General features: G+C 39.1%; 1 protein-coding gene across 1 annotated transcript in view; it reads left to right on the top strand.

Annotated features, from left to right (window-relative positions):
- RIC8B (RIC8 guanine nucleotide exchange factor B) overlaps positions 1 to 13,243 on the top strand; it is a 154,035-nt gene that overhangs the window by 41,362 nt on the left and 99,430 nt on the right. The window contains exon 3 of the mRNA XM_006897539.1: positions 7,582 to 8,190. Within this exon, the coding sequence (XP_006897601.1) occupies positions 7,582 to 8,190 (609 nt within the window). The remainder of the gene's footprint in view (positions 1 to 7,581; positions 8,191 to 13,243) is intronic.

Below are 13,243 nucleotides of genomic sequence, written 5' to 3'. Positions count from 1 at the left end.
TTGTGAACAAAGCTGCAATAAACATGGGTGTGCATATATCTGCTTGGATGTCAGCTATGGTCTCTTCAGGGTATATTCCCAGTAGTGGAATTGCTGGTTCAAATGGTATCTCTATTTGCAACTTTTTGAGAAAGCTTTCTCAAAAAGTTGCAAATAGAGATGCCATTTGATCCGTAAGGATAATTTAAGGTCCAAAGTGTTAGAACCAAAAACTACACCCTTGGCCATCAAGTCATGTCCATTTTGACTGGTCGCATACCTGTAGGGCAAAGGGGAGCTCTCCCCCAGGATTTTCAAGGCTGTAATCTTTATGGAAATCCAGCTTTCTCTCAGAGTTGCTGATGGTAGCAGCCTTTTGGTTAGTAGCAGAGCTCTTAGCTGCTGTGCCCCAGAGTTCCTTTTCAGAGGTGTTTGGTACTGTCTGGATTTAGAGATTGAAGGCCTCACTTCCTGTTAAAGGAGGCTCAGAAGTTGGCATTTGCTTTGCAGATAGGGGTGATTTAGGGCTTGTGGGAACTTTGTAAGTATAGGAAATAAAATTCAAACTCATTGCTGGCTTGTGGGAACTTTGTAAGTATAGGAAATAAAACTCAAACTGATTGCTGTTGAGTCAGGACCAACTCCTAACTGACCCTTCATTGGGTTTCCAAGACTGTAAGTGGAACGGGAGGAGATTGCCTATCTTCCCCCCTTGGACACGTTGGTGTGTTCCAGCCTCGAGAGAACCCTTTGGCTTAGCAGTGCAGCTCTCTGGATTACATCACCAGGGCTCAGGGAAACATGCACAGAGGCTTCAACAGTTGAGAGTAGATCTTGTGGCTACAATAAAGATGCTATGATAGTAAACAGTTTAATGTGTTTTAGAAAAGTAGATGATGGGACTCTAATCCCTTCATAGTTAGTGAGTTTGAGTATTTAATTTGAGGTGTCTGTTGTGAAGCAGTTAAGGAGAAATGTCATCTGGGCAATAGTATTTCTTTTTTCTATCAACTTTGGAGAAAGTTTCCTGTCCTTACAAGTAAATCATACTGCCTTCAATTGAGGCTTTTTGACTCTTTTTCTTCACCCTTGATTACCAATCAACCATTCCATCAATTCCTACTCTTAACTTTCTGCTTAGTTCCACTACCACTGCCTTAAGGAGCTCTGGTGGCATAGTGATAAGAGCTTGCGCTGCAACCCCAAGGCATGTAGTTTGAATCCACCAGGTGCTTCGAGGGAGAAGGATAGGCAGTCTCCTCCTGTGCAATTGACTGCCTCAGAAAACCCTCTGGAGGGTCAGCTGTGGATCATTTCAGACCTGACAGCAGGTAACAACACCAGTACAAATGCTTTGGATAAGACCTCTGTCATTGCACACTTGAGCAGCTGTGCAGCCTCACTGCCACTGAGTCAGTTTCAACTCATTATGACCATGAAGGACAGAGTAGAACTGCTCAAGAGACTTTCCAAGGTGGCAAATCTTTATAAAAGCACATTTTCACAGCTCTCTCCTACATAGTGATTGGTAAGTTCAAACAGCCAAACTTTCATTTGACAGGCAAGAGCTTAACCCACTGTACCAGCAGGGCTCTTGGTTTAACTTCCTTTTGATAATCTGCTTTTGGCCCTTCTCTCTTCCACATCTTCCACATCAGAGGGGCTTTTCCAGAGCACTAATCTAATATCATTTCCCTGCTTGACACTCTGCAATAAATTCCCTTTTGCTGTCTGGATTAACTTTAAACTCTTCATTCTCTTTACTATATAGACCATACCATGATACAGCCCATCTTCTAAAAAGAAAAGAAACAAACTACCTTTTTTTGGTCTGATCTTCCTTATCACCATCTCATTACTTGGCCTTATTACTTTATGCCTTAGAAAGTGTACTTCTCATCTTCTCAATTCTCATCAGTGGTTACTTTTCTCAACTTTTTCATCTTCTAAAAACTTGTTAGAACTTGCTTTTACCGAGTTCATGGGTGATTATATATTGCCAAATCCAGAGACTTTTGCCTGTCCTATCTTACTTATGTTTTCATTTGAAAATTTGACATTCCCTTCATAAAATACTCTTTATTCTTTTCTTGCAAGGTACCAGATTCTGAATTTCCTTTTACTTCTGGTTGCTTCTCCTTGTCATGTTCACCAGTTCTTCTTCTAGGCTCCCAGCATTGACATTTTTTAAGACTGTATCTTAGCCCTGCTCCTTCTCTATATTTTTCTCTTAAGTAGTCTCATCTATTCCTGTGGCTTCAAATGCCCTCATTCACATAGTAGGTATAATCCAGATAATTTGTTTAGAGCTCCATTTCTTATTTCACTTCATTTCTTATTTGACTTCCCTGTAGACATCGCAAACTTAATATTTTTTTACAGAATTTTCCCCAAAAGCTTTTCTTTCCCCTGCCTTCCCTTTGTGATAAAGAGCACTCACTGTATAGCTTTAAGCCAGATATATCCCTCTCTCCTGTAAATAATAAATCAGCAAGCTCTGTCAATTTTCCCATTGAAGTACATACTAGATTCTTCCACTTCTCTCCCTGTCTATTGTTATTATTCTGCATGTGCTCCCCTGTCCATTGCTACTATTCTACACATGCCCAGTCCAATCCATTGTCCACAGCATATCCAGTGTGATCTTTAAAAAATTTTAATTGAGTTATAATGCCCCTTGCTTAAACTCCTTTTGTAACTTTGCAGAGTCTAATCTCCTTATCGTAGTCTTAAGACTCCGCATTATCTGGCCTCTCTGCTTACTCTTCAGTTTCATTTCACAGCACTCTGCCTCTTACATCGCTCACAGTGGCTTTTCAGGAGCTTCAGCTGACAAGACTGCCTGCATTATGTTTCCCCTGATTCTTTGCTCACCCAGTAACTTCCTATCATCAGAATTTGGGTTAAATTTTCTTGTATCTGATATTGAAGCCCTCTGCAGTTAATTTTTTATCACAGAGAGCAGCTCATTTCCTTTTGAAAATTTAATAATGTGCTAATTGTATATTTACTTTTTCATTTGTTATCACTCTTCCTGTAGTGGTCTATAATCTCTATAATGCCACAGTTATGTCTGTTTTGTTCACTTACCACAGAGCCATAAATATAATTGTTGTTAAGTTCTATCACGTTGAAACTGATTCCAGCTGACGTTCCAGTGTTTTTAGAGGCAGCAAATCACACAGGAAGAGATTGCTGATCCTTCTTTCACAGAGTGGCTGGTAGATTCTAAATGTGCACCTTTGGATTGGCAGCACAGCTTCTTACTACTAAGCCATTACCCACTCAAATGTTAACTAAATGAATGGAAATTGAATCTGTACATTTCCGGTATTAACTTTGACACCACTTCCTTGGGAACTTGTCCTCCTCTAAGATTATATTAGGTACCTAAGATTTGTATTGCTATAAAACCAAATAGATCAGTGGTTCTCAGTATGATGTTTTGCTCCTGAGGAGACTATTTGGCAATTCTGGTGTCCTTTTTACTGTTTTGGCTAGCTGCTTCTTGTTAAGTTTTATCAAGCCAACTAACACTCATCGGGACCCTATAAACAACAAATCTGAACTTCTGATATGCTCAAGCCCTTTGGTACAGTCACTGTTGATCCATCTTGGTGAAGGTTGTCTTCTCTTCCTCTGAACCTCCACTTCTCCCCACGTGGTGTGTTTTTGCAATGACAGCATGCCCAAAGAATGTGAGACACAGTGCAACCTACCACAACAGTCATCAATACCAAAATGTCAGTACCAAGACCGAGAAACCTTGACTTAGATTTAGCAGAGTTACTATTTTTTTGAGACTTTTCCAAATTCTCTCCACTGGATTTTTTTTTTTCCGTTTTCTTTTTTTTATTCTAAGTAAAAAACCACACTTTGTGCTGAACAATGGAATATAAAAGAATCAGATGTACAACGATTTTCTCCACTGGATTTTAAGTTTTTTTTTATGTGTCTTATTCACTATTGTGTCTCCAGTAGTAAGGACATTACTCTGGATTTATTAACTAGACACAGGTTTAATTCTTTATAGATAAATGTCTAAATCAGCCATGGCACAAGCAAGCCAAATTGCCCTAATTTGTGGTATTAGAAAAAGGGAATAATTGCTTAGTCGTTGAAGTTAAATGTACTATCTCTTACTGATAGAATGATAATGCTTGGGGCATTGATGTGACAAAATATTTCAGAGACTCTTTAAGAGAAAAAGCTATAGGAATATAGGTATTTTCTTCTTTTTATTGTGATTTGAGTGAAAGTTGACAAAAGATATTAGTCTTTAACTATTGACGCACATTTTGTTTTGTAACATTAATTTCAGTACCTGTAATATAATCACATTTCTGACTTGTTCTCTGCCTCCGGAAGCTCTATGGACCTTGATAAATGTCAGTAGTTGTAGAGGGGCTTCAGGCCATTATTTTTAAAAATTTTTATTCTTTTTTGTGTGTGTCTACCGTCAAATCAGATCCAACTCATACAGGAGGAGATTGCCCCTCCTTCCTCAGCAAAGCATCTGGTGGATTTGAACCCTCTGCCTCTGGGATTGTAGTGCAGCTTCTTGCCACTAGGCCACCAGAGCTCCCTGCTTCAGGCCTTTTGTTCATAGGGTCGCTATGAGTCGTGCTCAACTTGAAGGCAACCAACGACGACAACATTACCTTTTCAGATTACAGTTTTAAGCTGATTAACCAGGAAGTGGATCTGTGTTCTATGAATTTATTCAGACACTCAGCGTATTTCCAAGTTATAGAGTCATGCTTCCTCATCAGTGCGTTGCCCTGATGTAGACTAGCCATAGTCTACATAGCCATTTAGTTCAAGGTTGTAGAAGGGGGACAACAGTGTGAGAAGGCTTGCCCACTGTCTTAAAGATAAGTCCTAGAAATGGTGTACACTTTGTCTACACACATCATTGGCAAGAGGTCAGTCACATGATCATGGAAATGTGTTGTAGAGCTGGGCAGCTGTGGGCCAATCTACCTTTACCTTTCTCTTCATATGTGGGCAAGCATCACTTTCCACCATGGCTCCTGACAAGTACATTAAGTCTTAGATAAGCATGTGTATTTGCTCATTACTCTGGCATCTAAGTTAGTTTTACTATCTTAATATTGTAGTTTAAGAAAACTTGTAAAGAATTCACTATCTTAAAGCAGTGCTTCTTTATTTATGATGTAGGACCCCGGCACCCCCCAGTTTGCAGTTGACTAATTAAAAAAAAATTATTTATTAATTTTTATTTTATTATTATTTTATTGTTTGTACCGTCAAATCGGATCTGACTGGTACAGGAAGAGATTGTCCCTCCTTCTTCAGCAGAGCATCTGGTGGATTCTAACCATTTACCTCTGGGATTGCAGTGAAGCTTCTTGCCACTAGGCCACCAGAGCTTGCCAGAAATTACTTTTTTAAAAAACACATCTTTGGTTGTTGCAGCAAGGTTAAATTATACTGTAGAACTTGTAAGCACTTACTCTCAGTATTTTTGTACTTAGAGCAACATGGCTGAGTAATAGTAAATTTGTGAACTGGCACCAATCTGTAGAGATTACTTTTGAGTGATAGAAGTTTAGAAAGTGCTTCCTTAGGGAGCTCTGGTGGCCTAGTGGCAAGACACTGCACTGCAATCCCAGGGGTATGTGGTTCAAATCCACCAGATGCACTGCTGGAGAAGGAGGGGGCAATCTCCTCCTGTACCAGTCAGATCTGATTTGACAGTACACGTAAAAATAATACAGTAAAAATAAAAAAAAAAAGTGCTTCCTTACAGTCTTTATTGGATTTAGAGTACAGTGGATTAACTATAACATTAGTTTTTTTAAGCAAAGATTCTATATGTATAAAACTTGATTTATGTTTTCAGAGATTGCTTTTTTAAAATTTTAATTTTATTATAATTTGTGTGTGTACTGTCAAATCAGATCTGACTGGTACAGGAGGAGATTGTCCCTTCTTCTCCAGCAGAGCATCTGGTGGATTTGAACTGCACACCTCTGGGATTGGAGTGCAGCTCCCTGCCACTAGGCCACCAGAGCTCCCTCAGAGATTGCTTTTATGACAGTATGTGAATCATGATAGATAATTTGAATGCTCACATAATCTTTCTGGCATGTTTTGCTTGTTTCATAGTTAAAGCCAAAGTTTATCCTAGTTTTATAGATTTATAGTAAACAATCTACTTCTGGAGCCAGAAGAAAGGTTTTTTTTTGTTGGGTTTTTTTTTGTGTGTTTTTAAAAAATTTTTATGTGTGTACTGTCAAATTGGATCTGACTGGTACAGGAGGCGATTGTTCCACCTTCAGCAGAGCATCTGGTGTATTTGAATCACACACCTCTGGGATTGCAGGGCAGCTTCTTGCCACTAGGCCACCAGAACTCGCCCAGAAGAAAGTTTCTTTAGAGGGCATTTAGTCACAGTACATTATATGGATGAAGAAAAGAGTCAAATAAAATGATAGTCCTCAAGGACCCTGTTATTAAATAGGAGACATACGATACGATCATTAATACAGAGAGTAAATGACTTTGAAATTGTAAATTACGGGTTATCTGCATTGAGTCCTGCCTTTACAATAAGGAGTCAAGTGTCCTTAAATAATCACTGAAATTAAGAATACATGCTCTTAAACATCACATTTTTACAGTGGTAGAGCCCAGCAAGTTGAACAAGTTTCAGGTCCAGGATTACTGACTGTAATTGGCTTCAATCTTCTAGTAGTTTTTCACTTTTGAGTTAAGCATGATAATGCAACCAGACACTGACATCCTGTAGAGCCCATGCCACTGTCTTTAGCACAGAGAGGTCAAGGAGGGGAAGGTATTTGTGGTGATTTGTTTCAGCTCTGCCTACTTTTCAGTACTCATCTAGTCAGTTTCTCCCCTGCCTCTTAACCCCTAGCATCCCACTTCTGTCAGGCCGTTGTTCAAAACCAAGCCCACTGCAGTTGAGTCAGCTGTGAGTCATGAGGACACTATCAGGTTTCTAAAGCAATAAGCCTTCACAAGAGGAGATTACTTCATCTTTTGCCTGTGGAGCAGCAGGTGGGTTCCCACTACTAAGATTTAATTTAGCAGTCCAACCCTTGAACTTTGCAGAGCTCTTGTAACCATTGATCACTGGCTCTCAGAATGTGTCTTCTGGACCAGCTGTGTGCAGTATAGCATCAACTGGGAACTTCTTAAATATGTACATCTCAAGCTCAACTTCAGACTTAATGAATCAGAAATACCAGAGGTGAAATTTCACAATCTGTGTTTTGAGAAACCCTTTAGGGTTTAACTGACAAGATTGGTGACTTAGACCCACCTGTCAGTCTCTTGGAAGATACCCTGGTTGTCTCCAGAAGGTCATAGTTTTAAAAATCCACAGAGCAGTTCTTTGTGCATACAGTTTCACCATGGTTGGAATTGATTCCGTGGCAACTAACAACAGCAAAGGTACACTGAATAGAAGGCCTTTTCCAGTGCTTACATTCTATGATTAAATAAATTTAAAAAATCCTTTCTAATTAGGTTCATAAGAGCCATTAAATACATTGGTAGAGAAATAGTTTGTTTTAAAGTAATAATAATTTTTGCATACTTATTCTTGTTTTTCAGAAACTCTGTGAAGGCATATTTAAAGTCCTTATAAAGGACATCCCAACAACATGTCAAGTGTCCTGCCTGGAAGTTCTCCGCATTCTCTCCAGAGACAAAAAGATTTTAGTTCCTGTAACAACCAAGGAAAATATGCAGATACTGCTGCGCCTAGCCAAGCTAAATGAGTCGGATGATTCTTTGGAGAAGGTGTCAGAGTTCCCAGTTATTGTGGAGTCATTAAAATGTCTTTGTAACATAGTGTTCAACAGTCAGATGGCACAGCAGCTCAGCCTGGAACTGAACCTTGCTGCAAAGCTCTGTAACCTTTTGAGAAAGTGCAAGGACCGAAAGTTCATCAGTGACATTAAGTGCTTTGACTTGCGCTTGCTCTTCCTCCTCTCACTTTTGCACACCGACATCAGGTCACAATTGCGCTATGAGCTCCAGGGACTACCGCTGCTAACCCAGATCTTGGAAAGTGCCTTTAGCATCAAGTGGACCGATGAGTATGAATCGGCCATAGACCATAATGGACCTCCTCTCTCACCTCAGGAGACAGACTGTGCCATTGAGGCCCTTAAAGCTCTCTTCAATGTGACAGTAGACAGTTGGAAGGTGCATAAAGAGGTAAGGCTTGAGAATGGTGTTCTTATCCACCTGAAATTTATTTGATCTGGGACATCCTTTAGAATTGCTTGAAAGGTAGGCATGGAGTCCTTTCTGATGCCTCCTTGGTCACTGGTGTGACCCAGGATGTATTTCTTTCCTTTCCATTTGCAAAATATCAGAAGAATAGTGTGAAGACGGAACACGGTTATGTGAGATTCCAGATACATTTATGTTTCCACATTTTTCTGTCATTTACCTTTTTTAAGAGTAACATTAAAAAAAAAAAAAGAATAACATTAAGGTTTAAATAATAAGATTTGAAGACCTTTAAAAACCATTTGAAGAATGTATGGAAACATAGGTTCATAAAGTTAAAGGCATTTTTCCATGGCTGCCATCTATCTTAAAGGGAAGATAAATCAAACCCATTGAAATTAATTAGTCAGAATGATATCTGCTCAGAAGAGCAGAAATGCTGTTATCTCTGTGCCCTGAGGTGTTATTTTAGTAGGGTTAGAGAACTATCACTCATGCATGACTACAGCTAGATCTTCTTACCTGTCCATAGTCCTAGAAAACCAGTATAATTATACCAGTATAAGAGAAGTTGCTTTAGACCCCTTGACTCTGATTTCTAGACTCCTTTTCTGTGACTTAGAGCTCCTGGCAACTCAAAGTGAGACCGATTTGATAGTTTAGCTGAACAAGATAAGTGTTTAAAAGTCAACAATATTAAAGAATGAGGACATAAACCTTTTCTCTTTCTTCTAAAATCTTAGTATTTTACATGTACTCTCTAACCCTAAATGCCTATTGAAATTCAACCCATACCTTTAAAAGAAAAGATTCTGGTCCCAGAGAAAATACTCTTTCTAATAATTGATTTTAGGACTTAGGCCGACATTTTACTCTTGTCCATTTGAAACAGTTCTCACCTATGAATAAAGGACTATTTTTGCCAGCAGCCTGTATTGAAAGGATTATCTCAGTGCAGTGTTAAAATGAGAGTATACAGGCATCTGAGTTTTACAGTGCAAATAGGTCTGTATTTTGAAACCAAATATTTGATGATCAGTCTTAACAGCTGTTTTAGATGACTGTAGCATGGTCAGTGTTTCCTGGACTTGGCAGGAAAAGATGTACAAAGCCCACATGCTCAATTTATGCTTTGAAACCAAATATTTGGGAGTATTTAAAATGTTCTGTCTCTATGCTTATTTGGTACCTTCTGTGGTTATGTTGTTTTTTACAGTGTTTGTTTTGGTGTCTTTAAGTTCCCTAATTAGTTGCAAGAACTCCTCTGAGACTCTTGGTTTGCCATTGTTGGAGTCCCTGTTATTTAAATCATGCCCAGAATAGTGGGTCACACTCTTCAGATTCCTGACAAAATAACATTTGACTGCACATGAATACATATATGAGATAACAAATACCAGTAAATGGAGAACAACCCTCGTTGTATAACAGTGCTTCAGTTATACATAAAAGTAGGGCTAGAAGAGACTAAGAAATGTTAAAGTAACAGTACTCCTTTTTTCTTATATTCATTCTCTACAAGGATTAGTTGCCCTCAGGCAGGTACCTCAGTAGATGTAGTGTCTTTTGCATTTGATACCAGCCTTCCAAAAACGTGCACTGTGTGACTTTAGGCTGTTGAGATTCTCAGAAGTTTGAACAGTTTTAATAGGAGCCCTGCCTACTGACTTAAGCAAGAACATGTTCCAAATTAAAATTTTAGCATACCTTCTTGCATGTTCAATGGTAGAATTTTTGCATTCCATAATGAAGACCCAATTTTGAGTCCTAGCCAGGGCACCTCATGTTCAGTTACAGCTCAGCTGCACAGTGAAGGCTGTGCATTGCTCTGATGATGACCAAGTTTCAGTGGACCTTCCAGACAAAGGCAGACTGGGAACAAAGATTTGATCTGATTTTGAAAATCAACCAGTGAAAACCCTCTAGGCCACAGTAGTCCAGTGTTCAGTGTAAACATGAGGATGGCACAGGACTGGGCAGCCTTTTGTTCTGTGCGTGGAGTCACTGTGAGTTGGGGGTACTCGATGACCCTGTTATTGAAATGTACCAGTTATTATGGAAGATGCTGTCAAGGAATTGGCATAACCTCAAGAAACTTCAGTTTTGTAACTGAGCTAGGAAATTTTTTTAAAAAGACATATAACCCAATTTGTCATAAGTGGTAGGAGAGAATTGTTGCTGTGATTGAGAATACTTAATGTTGTTAGATAAGACCTGAAGGTCTCTTGAGATCTGTAGACTGAGAAGAATCAACTGTGTGAAGAATCCAGGGATGAGCTTTCCTAGAAAATGGAAAAGCATGTGGAAAAAAACCACAGAAAACCTAGTATTGGGTGCTTTTTTACTGAGGTTCTCAACAATTTAGGATAGCAAAGTCTGTAATCAGGGATGTAATCAAGGGATGTGGAAGAGAGGACTGAGGACTCCCAACTTTAAAATTAACTAATGTTATTTTGAAAATAACTCACGCTCTCTCTAGAATATTTAGGTGGGGAAAGGAAATAAGCAGTAATAAACCCACCACTGTTCACATTTTGATGTGTATCTTTTTAATAATTCTTGATTAGATCACTTAGGAATGTATTGTTGAAACCGTCAGATTGCTAGGATACCTTTTAGGCAGGAGAATGAATGAACACAGAGTTTCAAGTTCTCTATCCTCACATTAAGGGCACCTTGGGTTGTTGCTGTTGTTACTGTCATCAAATTTAGGTTGTAGCTAAGATTTCATTTACAAAGATTGGTAACTTTTAGTGACCACTGAGTATTTCTTCAAAGGACCTATCAAATACCCTTTATGAAGACACTTAATTTACTTGCTCTTTTAAATAGTAATAACAGTGAACTTTCTGGCTAGAAAATTTTGTATGAAATTGTTCAATTAAAGGGTTTAAAAATGTATAAAAAACTAGATTGACCCTCAGAAGGTCTCGACTACTTAATGTTGTTGTTGAGTACCATGAGGTCAGCACTGACTCGAAGCTGATCCTTCAGTATGTTTTCGGAGGCATTTAATCACAGGGAAGCAGATTGCCCATCTGTCTCTTGTGGAGCAGCTGATGGATTCAGACCACATACTTTTCGGTTGGCAGCATGATTCCTTACCACTAAATCATCAGAGCTTCCTTCAGAAGACTAGTACATCCTTTTAATACATACCTTTTCAAATTCCAAATATTCTGCTTACAAAAAAAATTATTTTAAATTCATTCTCTTTGAAAGAGATTTTGGTGGTGGTAGTTTATTTTTAAATTTTGTGCTTGATTTTTGGTGTATTGCCTATTAATGATTTTGATCTGTTTTTTTGTTGTGTTTTTTTTTAAGTAACATTTGCCTTTTGTTTGTTGATTTATTAGAGTTCTTGATAGAGCTAGAAATTTTTTTAAAAATTTTATTGTAACTAATTTTTGTGTGTGTACCGTCAAATCAGATTTGACTGGTACAGGACGAGATTGTCCCTCCTTTTCCAGCAGAACATCTGGTGGGATAGAGCTAGAATTATTTTTAATACATCGTTAGAGAGCTCTCTCTGATGGCCTAGTAATAAGAAGCTACTCTTCTGCTACAGAGAAGCAGAACAGGTTAGTTGCTATTGAGTCAACTTTGACTCATAGAGACCTTGCCCTAGCTTGTGTCATCCTCATGATCTCAACCATGCTCAAAACCGTTGTTTGATGGGAGAGGCATGTTTAATGGGGGATATACCTGAGCTTTTCTTGCCCCCTGAGCCACATATATATGCATGAGAATGAGGAGAGAAGTCTCCACAGGGGGAAGGGAGAGAGGACATGGGAGAGAGCTGATGGAATGAACGCCTTCTGCCCTCTCTTTAGACAGGAAGGGAGCAATCAAGGTGGTGAAATTACTGCTGCCTAAAAACCAGAACAGCATCTAGTGTTTGGTCTAATGAAGGAAGCCTCCTCCAACCTTGATATTAGATTTGCCATCTGAAGGATCAAACTCATTGCCATTTGAGTCAGAACCAACCCACCAGTGGCTTTTCAGAGGCTATAAATCACATGAGAGGAGCTCATCCTTCTTTCTCCATCAGAGCATCTGTTGGATTAGAACTACTGGCTTTGTTATTAGAACCACTGCCTTTGGTATTGGCAGCACAGTTCTTTACCCAGTAGGCCAGCTAGGGTAGGATGGATATGTTTGATAGGGAGGGAACTTGATGCTTAAAGCTGCAGAGTTAGAAACCTTATCTTCTTTATTATTGTTATTGGAGTTGTTGGGTGTTGTCACTGTCTACTCATGTTGTGTACCATTAAGTCAGAACCCACTGATAGCTGACCAGTGACCCCATATACGACAAAATGAAAACTGCTCTGTCTTACGCCATTTGTACAAGTACTTCTATACTAATTGCTACTGCAGCTTGGCAGTAAGTCTTCCTTTGCAGTAAGTCTTCCTTTTAAAGTGACACTGTACTTTTCCCAAGATTGATATCCTCCTGTAGGGCATGCTCCCCCTTTAACATGATCAAAGGATGTCCCACTATCCTCACTTCTAAAGAACATTTTGGCGGTACTTCTTCCAACACGGATTTGTTTGTTCTTCTGGGAATCTGGAATAGACTTAATAATCGTTGTCAACATTGTGATTCAAAGACATTGGTGGTTCTTTGGTCATTCTTAGTCATTGTCCAGCTTTCACATGCATCTGAGGCAATCAAAAATACTTACTGGTTGGGTCAGGCACCCTTTAGTCCTCAACATTAGATCTTTGCTTCATTCTGGAATCCTGTCATGATAGTAACAGCTAATCACATATCCATTTTAAACAGTTTTCTCCCTCATCTGTTTCAATGCAGTATACATCTTTTATTCCATCTTTCTCAGTCTCGCCCCAACCCCGATGTCAGTCCTGTTTTACCACAGTGCCACTACGCAGTATTTGTCCTTTTGTGACAGAGATATTTCGCTCAGCATAATGTCCTCCAGGGTCACCCATTTTGAATAATATTGCATGAGTTCCTTGTTTTTCAATGCAGCGTAGTGTTCCATTGTGTGAATATGCCACGGCTTCTCTA

This window comes from Elephantulus edwardii, unplaced genomic scaffold (assembly GCF_000299155.1).
Source record: "Elephantulus edwardii isolate Elephantulus edwardi_28Jun2011 unplaced genomic scaffold, EleEdw1.0 scaffold00211, whole genome shotgun sequence".
Taxonomy (NCBI): Eukaryota; Metazoa; Chordata; class Mammalia; order Macroscelidea; family Macroscelididae; genus Elephantulus; species Elephantulus edwardii.
This window is presented reverse-complemented; position numbering and strand designations above follow the sequence as displayed.